The following is a 10,949-nucleotide window of genomic DNA, read 5'->3' on the forward strand; positions in this document are numbered from 1 at the left end:
TCACTTATTTCATTTAAAAATAAAATGAATAACCCAATTTTGCCAAAAATGGGCATAAAATAATAAAGATTAGTTTTTAAATGACCGAATGCGTCCGAAAGCACTGTACTTCGATAACTTCTACTCGTTGTTTCGGTGAGCCATCGAGTTTCGATAACAAATATCGCCCTTCCCCAATCGCGATGCAACAGCTGTTTTAATTTTGTATTGACAAACTTTTTTGTTTACTCCGTGCGCAATTAAAAAAACCGAAATCGATCGTGTCAAGTAAATTCATGTGATCTTGTGAAGTGTCCCTGAAAGTGTCGCGGAGTGAGTGATTCGCCATGAGCACGGACGATCTGCTGGTGCGTCGCGAAAGGAGCGAAGACTCCCAATCTCTTTCGCACTCCCCAAGTGCCTCCATTTCGGTTCCGCCCCCCACGGGATCTGGTGCGCCTGCGCCCAATGCCTCCACATCCTCGCTGGACCGCATTCGCAACACCTTTCGGCGAACGGAGACCCTATCCTCGCAGATCTTTAGCCACATCTCCACGCAATTCTCGAACGCAGCCGCTGCAGCCGCCTCTTCTGAGGTAATTGACGGAACCACCACCTACCCATATCCCGAGGAACCCACGCCACCTGTTGTGCCACCTACTCCGGATGTGAATGCGGGTGCTCCTACTCCGTCGCCCTCGAAAATCAAAGCAAAAAGAATGAAACGCGGTGAGTTATAACTATTATTCATAAAAATGATAGGACAGCTTTGTTTTATATTTTGTGATATCTGTGTATGTATCATGTGATTTGAGAAATACATTAATATAAATGGGCAGTGATAAAATATACCCATAATTATATATTGGCCACGTTATCTTAAAAGAGTTTAATTCGAATTCCTCTTGAATTTATGTTTAAAAACGTTATATTATTTAGGAGAAATATATTTTTTACCAAATTTGGTAGAGATTCATACAGGAATTTATTAACTACAAAATGTAAAACTAATTAACATACTCAACTCCAAGCAGATAGGTAATTCAAAAATAAGAATTACTTACACACATTTTTTATTCGTAGTTATTAATAATTATTGTATTAGGCGCAGGTGATAGTGAATTAGGTTTAGCACAAGTGTATTGATGATTATTTGACACATGTTAAATAAAAAACAACAGCTTCAAAAGAATATTGTACTATAATTTACTATTCATTTACATAAATGAATGTGTTTTTTAAAAATTTTACTATAAATGTTTCAAAGAAACTCTTTCTTCATGAAAAATTCATAACATTGCTTTTAGGAATACGGAGTGTGTTTGACTTTTCTCTACAAATTTAACAATATTTATAATTAAACAACTGTAATTAAAAAAAAAACGAGTATTTAAGAATCCTGCATCGAAAAAGTGTCAACGGTAATATGAACACCCCCAATAAAAGCTCCCGTAAAGCTTGTGAGCTTGGCATACTTGACAAATCAATAGGATAAAAAACTTTATGCCAGTCTTACTCAACGCGTATACAACAGCAGGATAACGGTGCAAAATTATAGCGGCGATTACTAACAGTTATTTGGTTGATTTCAAAAGGAAAACCCTCTTAAAAAGAGGTTTCCGAAAGAAAATAACACTTAAAGGTAATAAAAGAGCAGTGGAGAAAAAGACCTGCAGTAAAGGAAACATTTAACTTATTGAGCATCTAATATCGATATATGTATATATCTGTATTTTTATGGACGCCCACGTACACACACAGCAGTTTTGAAGCCTCAGCAAAATGCGTGGACTCGTCGAGGATACGAAAAAGACCAAGTTGTCGTCCGCCAACAACAACAACGTCAGCAGCAGCAGTAGTGCCAGCAATCGCATAAAATCAGCGAATACAGTGGCAGGATCCAGTGCCAGCAGCACGAGTTCGAAGCCATTAAGGAGTGCGGTGAAAACGCCAACAATGAGCAGCACGACGTCATTGGGAGCAGGTGCAGCTGTGGCCAAGAAGGCGCCTCAAACGGGGCAACAACAAGTTGGCAAGTCTGCAAAGTCCTCGGCGTCAGCAGCAACAACAACTGGAACAACAGCAACAACAAGGGCAGCAGCGGCGGCGGCCAAAACTCAAAAGGGTCACAATCCACCCCCACCACAAGTGCAACCGAAGCAGCAGCAGCAACAGCAACAACAACAGACACAGCAGCAACCCTTAGTGTTGCAGCAACAACAGCAACACCAGGCGAACAACAGCAGCAACACGATTGCCCTGCCAAAAGCCTCACATGCCAACACCAGCGAGGAGTTGGCCGGCGGTGTCCAGGACACCATTTACCTGTGCAACTTTCGGGTGTCCGTCGATGGCGAATGGCTGTGCCTCAAGGAGCTGCAGGACATTGATGTTGCCGGCGGAACAGGCAACCAGGCAGCACAATCCAGTGAAAAACAGGGAGGCACCTCGAACACAGGTTTTGGATCGAACTTTAGCACAGGATCCAACTCCAGCAAGCGCAACAGCAAGCGCTTCTCCGGATTGTCCGCAGGAAGTGGTGGTGGAGGAAACGGCGGCGGCGGAGGAGGCGGCGTTCTGGACATCACGGACAATGGTATTATGGCAATTGAAAACCTTATCGGACGCCGGCTGTGCGACATGGTCCACAGTGGCTCCTCGGCACTCGGCCAGTCCCAGTCGCACTCCCAGTCGCAGCACCAGAGTGTCGGCCTCTTCGCCGAGTGGTCGCATCTCTGTAGGTCGCTTCTTGATGCCTCTGTTGCCCAGCACGCTCCTACTTTGTAGTATCTCTTCATTTCTCGTTATCTGATTATCCGATTTGAACATGCAGGCCAACAAAATTGGGAGGATAACCAGAGCCAAGTCATACTTTTTAAATGTTTTGCTAGTGAGCATAGGTCATAGGTTTTTGTATTGTAAATTCCAAAGTATCTAAAACTTTTACAAAGACTAATTTCTGACCATTTACCTTTAAATACACTAGCCAATTTTTTTTCTTAACCTTTTGCTTTTAGACTATTGTGCGAGATACTATTATTATCGTCTGTAAACATTGCACAAAGATGCAAAAGTAGTAGCATTAAAAATGCCACTCAAGATTCTTATCGAGCACGAAAAACCTTTGAAAAATATGGTTTAGATCTTGGTTCTAGATTTTGTTGGCCTTTGTTATCTTCAATTAATTTGCATGCCTCTTTGCATTGTTGCACATTTGGTTGCCAGCTCTCTCGATTCGGTGTATTAAACTCAAAGGGTTTTTTTTATCTTAAAAACATAATTGCCACTTAAACAAATTGCTCGACCGCTTAGCTATTACCATACAACGTTTCACCACTGGGAGTGACCCCAATTGTTTACAAATAATTTAATTAGACAGATTAATCCTACGTCTCCAAATCCGATTCCACGTTTCTTTCTAAGAACGCAGTTTCTGGTATTGGTATTGAACTAAAATTAGTTTGAGTCAGATTGCAATATTCAAAAATAGTTTAAATTAGTAATTTTAGATTCTTTAATTTCTTTGACTTTACCAATCGTCTCATGGCAAAGGGTTAAAGGCTTAAACTAAAAGGGTTTATTACCTTATCACAAAATATACATTTAACAAAACTGCGACGCAAAAAAAAACAAAGTTAGTTATCCTCAAATGTCGTTTCCCAGCTGGGGGAATCCTTTACCGACTGGGGAGATCTTACCGATAACAAACTTCTGTCATATAATGAATTGAATTGACGCACCTCACTGCCGCCCTTATGTCGACTCGCACTGGGTTCCGGTTTTTCCTCGGACGTCTTTCTCGTCAGGCGAGGATCGTCGGTAGACTCGTTGTCCGTCACTGGTATTCAGATAAAGGGTGAACGTGTTATCAGTTTATATTGAGGAGTGACGAAATTTTTTTTAGGGGTCGATTTTTAAAGATTTTTTTTTTTAAATTTGTTTTTTCCTTATTTAGTTCAGCTTACCGATCCTCACTCGATTGGTCGTTCGCCTTTCCGGCGATGACTGCTTTCTCTCTTCTGAGGATTTAGTCTGCTGATGATTCTGGGTTCAGGATGAAAGCTGAATAATTTTTGATAACTTACCTCCTTTCTCTGGCTAGCCTCCGTGTCCTTATGCTTTTTCCGCTTGGCCTCTTTGCTGAAGTGCCTCTGCCGCTTCTTCTCCTTGTCCAAGGCGATACGATCGCTTTCCGAGGTGGGATTTGGGGACTCGTTTGTGTTTAGAGGCGGTTTAATGGCAGATCGCAGAGCACGGCGAGAGGACGAATCCTCGGAGAGTAGTCTTAGGGCGGGGAGTTTCTTCACCACCTCGTCCCGACCCTTTTCGGGTACGTAGTACTCCTCTCCTTTCGAGCGGGAGAATTTAAGGGGCACGCACTTTCTGTTGAACTGGCAGCCCAACGACGAGGTTGAGGTGTAGGAATCAAGCTCAGGATTCTCCGGATAGCCTGTAATGTGAGAGGGGAGTATCAGCGGTTGTATAGACACCAATTTGGACTTACGATCATCCTGAACTGATCTTTGTGAGGTGCTGTAGCGACCAGATCCCGAGTAGTAGTATCGGTGACCGCCTTCGTGGTCCTTGTCCCTGTCCTCTTTTTTCTGTTCGCTGGCTATGAGCGGCTCATTAGTTTTTATCCGTTTCTCCTTGGGCAAAGGTGCCTCTGCATCCAGCGGCACTACCTTCTTCTTTCTGCCTCTTCTCATGCAGCAGCAGATAATGAGCAGAATGAGGAGCAGGAGCAGGGCCAGAAAGGCGGCGATGCACCAAATCAGGGAGTCATCGTTGTCGCATTCCCGGCACTCATCCAGCTCATCCTGGCGGGTGTGGACCTTCTCCAATCCCGAGAGCCACTCATCCTGATGCGCCTGCTCCTGTTCCGAGTCTGGCGCCTCCTGCCAGTGGATGGCGGAGCGGCTCAGCTTGCGGGAGTCCTCTCCGGAGGATGAGGAGGGATTTTCAGTCTCCTCATTTTGTTCGGGTGGAGCCGGCTCTTCCTCAGGATCATTTTTCTGAATCAGTAGCCTCTCTTGCACCTGAAGAATCCCTCCCAAGCCCGGGTAGAAAACATCATCCTGGTAGTGCATCTGCACGTTTTCCCGTATCCAGGAGAGCAACTGGCGATTATAGTTGACCTGGCTGACGTCTAGAAAACGATGGCAGCTGGTCAGGGCTTGAAAGAATCTCACCAAGACAAAGGCAGATCTGGGAGAGCGGAGATTGTAGATCCGTCGCTTTCGGAAGGGCAGATAGATGTTGCTCAGAAAGCCATATTCATCCACCGCCTCGAGGCGCGGCAATGGCACAATCATCCCGTCCTGGTCCGGCTTCTGGGAGAGACAGCTTTGGTCCAGCAGGGCACAGCTGGAGGCATCCTCCTTGGATTGACAGCTCTTGGGCAGCTTGACAGGCTCGATCCTGGCCCCTTTTATCTTAGATAATATGTTTTTATCCGGTGTTCGCCATCCGTTTCCATTCGTATTGAGCGCCGTTCGGCATTGGCGATAGATGTTCACCAATCGCTCCACGGTATTCAGCTTGAGGCGACCGGCGTAGAAGGAAACCTGGGCCATGGGCAGCAGGTAGTAGCGAAGGTAACCACCCAAAGCGTCGTAGAAAGCCCGCTGAAGGATTAGTCTAGTGTCCTCGTCCGACATCCTCTTCACGATCTGGTTAACAGTGTTAAAGTACTTGATTAGCATGTGGACAACGCAGTCGCTGAGCAGGCATTGCGGGAAGGACTTGGGTACCAGCAACTCAAAATCCTTGCGGGCGGACATCAGGGCAATGTCCTCGGTGGAGAAGCAGTTCTTGCGGCAGATGCCGAACAGGTTGGTGCCCAGAAAAGGGGCCGTCTCTGCGGTACTCCGCGCAACCTTGGACAGATCCTTGAGCCAATCGGGCTGTTGGAACTTCCTTGGCGGGGAATGCGGCGGATCTTCTCTCTGGCCACCGATCCGCTCGTTTAGGCCATTGCGGTATTCCCGCAGCTCCGAGCTGAGCATCGATTGGAGTGTCAGCTCGTTCTGGAAATCGTTGGTGGGCACCTCCAAAGTGGCCAGGTCTATGCTGTAGATGGGACAACCCCCGGGCGCCAGGAAAAACAGCAGCCAGGAGAGCACATAAAAGTTCATTACTCAGTTAATCAGTTGTCAGTTGTTTTGAAGCAAAAATCTGCGCCGGCCGAGTCTCTAATTTTGGACCCGTGGTTTCTCCATTTGCAGCCCGGGATACGGCGGAGATCGAACGCAGCAACCTGGTGAACATCTGCAAGCTGGTGGTCAAGGAGCTGTTGGAGCAGTCGCTGCGCTACGGCCGCATGCTGGACTCCGATCACCTGCCGCTGCAGCACTTCTTCATCGTCATCGAGCACGTCCTGGGACATGGTCTGCGGCCCAAGAAGGGTCTCCTCGGGCCGCGCAAGGAGCTGTGGGACCTGCTGCAGAGCGTCGAGCACTACTGCCCGGAGGCGCAGGATATAACGGCGAGTGTGAGGGACCTGCCCACAGTTCGGACCCACATCGGCAGGGCGCGGGCCTGGCTGAGGATCGCTTTGATGCAGAAGAAGCTGTCGGACTACCTGCAGGCCCTCATTGAGCACAGGGACGATTCGCTGTACGACTACTACGAGCCGCATGCTCTGATGATGAGCGACGAGGTCTGGATGTACTTGTTCCTCCGAAGAATCGCTTTTAACCCATCTTTTCCTGCTCCAGATCGTTGTGATAATGGGCATTCTAGTGGGCTTGAACGTGATCGATTGCAATCTGTGCGTCAAGGAGGAGGATCTGGACTCCCAGCAAGGCGTCATCGATTTCTCGCTGTACCTGCGTTCTAGTTCAAGAAATGCTGATGCCGCTCCAGAGGACAGTGCTCCGCCTGCTCTGCTGGATGGCACTGGTCAGGGCAACATGATTGCGGTGCTGGACCAGAAGAACTACATTGAGGAGCTAAACAGGCACCTAAAGTGGGTTATGGCCCTAAAAACGTAGAGCGCCTCAGCTAAGTTATTCCCCATCTTTCAGCGCCACTGTGGGCAATCTGCAGGCCAAGGTGGAGTCGCTAACGACCACGAATGCCTTGATGAAGGAGGATTTGGCCATTGCTAGAAATAGTTTGTTGGCCCTCCAGGCCGAAAACCAGGCCATGCGGCAATCCACTCCGGCAGCGGACAACAACTCCACTGGTTCTGGGGGCTCCTCCGATAAGGACAAGGAGAAGGCATCCGAGGAGCTGGTTGAAGAGCGCCGCAAGACCAGCGAACTGGAGAAGGAGCTCAAACTGCAGGTGTCCCTCAAGGCCGAATCCGACATGGCCATGAAGCTGCTGGAGAAGGATATCCACGAAAAGCAGGATACGATTATCTCGCTGCGTCGCCAACTGGACGATATCAAGCAGATCAACCTGGAAATGTATCGCAAGCTGCAGGTGAGTAGTCCACTCAGCAACATTAGGATGGGTTTAATTGGATAAAAAGCAGTTAAATCTCTTGGGCAGATAGTATTCATAGATTACTTTCTGTGCAACCACGATTCCCTGTAAAAAACCAATTGACCCAACCAAATCATTAACACCACTCACAACCCATCTGCCCACATTCATTCGCTCATCTGGTCCGTAGCCTTGGTTTCTTTCCCTTTTGTTTTAAGCTTTCGTTTATGATTTAATCATTAGCTCCAATTAAATCGGTTTAAGCCTAAAAGTCAAAACGTAATCCCGTCTAAAATTCAACCAGGAATGTGAAGATGAACTCACACAGAAGGGCGAGATGGTCTCGCGCCTGCAAACGAAAGCCTCACAAATTGGTAACATTTTACAATCGCTAGAAAAGAAATACGAATCGAAGCTCGTCGACCAGCATCACCATGGACCGGGACCGGGACTTGGAGGTGGGGTCGGAGCCATTGGCGGAGACCGCTCCCCCAACACACGGCGACAGCAGAATCTGGAGAAATTCGAGGCGCTCACCAAGAAGCACAAGCAGGACGCTGGTCCGCCCATGAAGAGGATGCACCTCAAGATGGACGCCTTTCCGCCCTTCGATCCCAGCAAGTACCGCAAGTCGCCGCGTCAGCCAGATGCCCCGGATCCGCAGGAACAGCAGGAGAACAAGGTTGCCAAAACGCCCACGTCCGCCAAGTCCCTGAACGATGAATTGGCCGAGGCGGCGGCCGAGGTCAGCCAGCACTTTGGCGTGGATGCGTCCCAAAGCGATTACGTCCTGTGCCGGGAGCAGACGGCCGAAGGAGATACTTAAACAACAGCTAAATGTAGAATATATGTTTATATGGCCAGTTTCGGTTTTCACATTCACGGAATTAGTAGGTTATAAATTGATAAACCTATCCATTTTTCACAAATCTATACAGTCCATAGGTTTGATTTCAGATCTCTAAAATTAAGTTTATATTATTTCTGAATGTACTTAGTGACTGACCGCATTTATACTTAGTTAACTTTATTTTATAACCCATATTTAAACGTCTGGACACTGAATGTAAAACAATATTATTGCGAGTTCAATTTAAAAGTTATTAAATGAATTAGTGCCTACATTTGGAAAATCTGTACTTATAAATTCTTTACCCAATATAGACCTAATATCAATATACTTTGTTTTAATTAAAAACAAAATGCATATGTGAAAACTTGAACAGGCCTTTATTGCTCCCACATCCTTCAGACCTGGGTCACCACTCAAAGTCCGCGTCCAGGTCCAGAACGGAACTAAAAGTGCAACTGCTTAACAAGACTCCCAAAGGTGGAGTCCACAACTAATAAATTAAAGAAACCTATAGCTCTATAGCCCGTGTGTGTACCATATAGGATGCCTTTATTCCGTAGACCAGATCCCCTAAAGGACAAGAATACCAGTATACAAATTGTTAAAGGTTTTGAATTACTAATGTATGCAACCTGTTAGCTAAATTATCTTCCTAGACCCCTTTAAAAACAAAGATTAAATACGATTATAATATAACAACGTATGTATGTATATATGTATTGTGCGATTAAGAGGCTTCAGATGTTTATTATACATATGTATGTACATATGGATCCCCACGCAACAGCTTATATTGTAATTATACACTCAGCCTAGTCAAATAAAAGTATTGTAATTATATGAACACATATAGAGACTATATGAATCTACAAATCCATGCAATGTACTATACGCGTTGGAGCATCAGCCTATATTCTAATACTCGTACTCCCCTAAATCGATCCCAGAGAAATAAAATTTATCCGAACCCCAAGTGTTTCATTTTTCACCCTACTAACACCGAGATTTAAAACAATGACGGAACATTGCGACGCTGGTACATCCGCTTATTTTCTTCGTTGGCAGGACTGCAAGGCCTCTTTAACGCACAAGACGGAGCTGATGTCCAAGCTGGAGGTCCAGAAGGAGGACATGGCCAGCACCATCGAGCAGCTAGAGAAGAAGTAAGATCGCTGACGGACTGATAAGGATAGTAATAAGGGGGAGGGGATAGTCAGAATAAGTTTTAGGAAATCGAGTTAACTGATTTAACAAAAAAATGGTTCCTACTTTTTGCGTTTCAAGCCAAGACACATTAAATTAAAAACTCGCATCTGGCTTTGTACAATAATCTTATAATTATTTATTTTGCTATATTTCATATTTTTTGCTTCTTATATCAATACTATTTTCTTTCAACTTTTGAATCTTTGCTTTGCAGAAAAACCATCGAATTTAAATTTGGAAAGTGTTTACTTCTAATAGTTCCCGAATCAATTTTGAATTAATTTACATTATTATTTTTGTTTTAAAATTTGTGGTCGATATTTAGAATTTAAAATGAATAGTTTTAGCTGCCGAAAGTACCTAATTTGTAGTGTATTTTTGAAAATTAAAATAAATAGGTGTAGCTGCTGAAAGTGCCTAGCCGTAATTAAAAGCATTATAAATTCGTACTTCTCCCTCCATAGGTGGACCCATGACAAGAGCAACCTGGGAGAGATTTTAAAGACCACGTCGCAAACTTTGACGACCCAGGTGACCGCCAGCGAAGAGCGAGCTGCTCGGGCGGAGGCCGAGTCCAGGATTGAACGCGAGTGGCGCATCTCCCTGCAGGAGAAGGAGCTGAAGCTGAAGGAGAAGATATCCACCCTGCAGGGCTGTCTCAAGGATCTGGCTGAGGAGAAGGAGAGGAATGGCAAGCTCAAGGCGGATCTGGACAAGGTGCGAACCCAGTGGTCGGAGGCTCAGACTACGCTGGAGGAGCTCGGCATCCAGCTGAGCGTGAGCAAACTGAAGGTGTCGGAGATGCAGGATCAGGAGCGTCGCCAGAGGCAACTGCTCTCCGGATCCGCCCAATCCCTGCAGGCCATGCCGGAGGCGGTCGGGAGTCCCGGGATCTGGGCACCCGACTCCATCGCCAGCCACTGCACCGCCTGCGAGCGGGAGTTCAATCTCACGCGGCGGAAGCACCACTGCCGCAGCTGCGGGGAGATCTTCTGCAAGGCCTGTTCGGAGCACACTCTTCCCCTCATCAATGCCCAGGGTCAGCCGGGAAAACCAGTACGAGTGTGCGACAACTGCTATGCAGCTAAATGATAAAGAAATATAGAATATATTTGTATGTTCGAGACGCATATATGCTTGACTAGGGATCCCAGGGGCAGTGGCAAATTTTTACATTTTTAATAAATGGTTAGAACCATCTTCCTATCTAATCCGAAAAAAATATGATAAATTAGATACAAACTTTTTTAGAACGTCTCAATGTTATTGGTATCACTGCCCTATGGAAACTCGTGCCCAAGGTTGTGTGACTAATATTTGTAGCTAACCACTTTGACCTAACGAGACACTTCCAGTCGATCCCTCTGACGATATTTAATGAATATACTGAGTTTTGTAATCAAATTATAATAAAACTTGTGTTGAAAACGTGTACGTCTATTGATGCAATTATTTCCTTAAACTATGGGTAAACAAA

At 45.8% G+C, this 10,949-nt stretch overlaps 2 protein-coding genes across 12 annotated transcripts; one reads left to right on the forward strand and one right to left on the reverse strand.

The window, feature by feature from the left end:
* The first annotated feature begins 180 nt into the window (after nt 1–180).
* LOC108050289 (protein RUFY3) lies at nt 181–10,906 on the forward strand. 7 transcript variants are annotated; one of them, XM_017131901.2, is made up of 7 exons: nt 987–1,621; nt 1,741–2,575; nt 6,207–6,640; nt 6,699–6,949; nt 7,008–7,410; nt 9,332–9,429; nt 9,937–10,906. In XM_017131901.2, the coding sequence occupies exons 2-7, from the start codon at nt 1,762–1,764 to the stop codon at nt 10,562–10,564; spliced, it is 2,628 nt and encodes an 875-aa protein (XP_016987390.2). In that variant the 5' UTR covers nt 987–1,621; nt 1,741–1,761; the 3' UTR covers nt 10,565–10,906. The 7 variants fall into 7 exon arrangements, with proteins under 7 accessions (XP_016987394.1, XP_016987396.1, XP_016987392.2 ...); XM_017131902.2 differs by having other exon boundaries at nt 1,744–2,575; XM_017131905.2 differs by lacking the exons at nt 987–1,621; nt 1,741–2,575 and adding an exon at nt 181–708.
* LOC108050290 lies at nt 2,725–6,184 on the reverse strand. Of its 5 annotated transcripts, none has more exons than XM_017131908.2 (5): nt 4,484–6,184; nt 4,065–4,429; nt 3,945–4,011; nt 3,720–3,817; nt 2,725–3,662 (listed from the first exon to the last, which is right to left on the reverse strand). In XM_017131908.2, the coding sequence occupies exons 1-5, from the start codon at nt 6,114–6,116 to the stop codon at nt 3,615–3,617; spliced, it is 2,211 nt and encodes a 736-aa protein (XP_016987397.2). In that variant the 5' UTR covers nt 6,117–6,184; the 3' UTR covers nt 2,725–3,614. The 5 variants fall into 5 exon arrangements, with proteins under 5 accessions (XP_016987397.2, XP_044314836.1, XP_044314835.1 ...); XM_044458901.1 differs by having other exon boundaries at nt 3,945–4,014; XM_044458900.1 differs by having other exon boundaries at nt 2,725–3,817; nt 4,484–6,183.
* Nucleotides 10,907–10,949: the final 43 nt, after the last annotated feature.

This window comes from Drosophila rhopaloa, unplaced genomic scaffold, assembly GCF_018152115.1.
Source record: "Drosophila rhopaloa isolate 14029-0021.01 unplaced genomic scaffold, ASM1815211v1 contig_178, whole genome shotgun sequence".
Taxonomy (NCBI): Eukaryota; Metazoa; Arthropoda; class Insecta; order Diptera; family Drosophilidae; genus Drosophila; species Drosophila rhopaloa.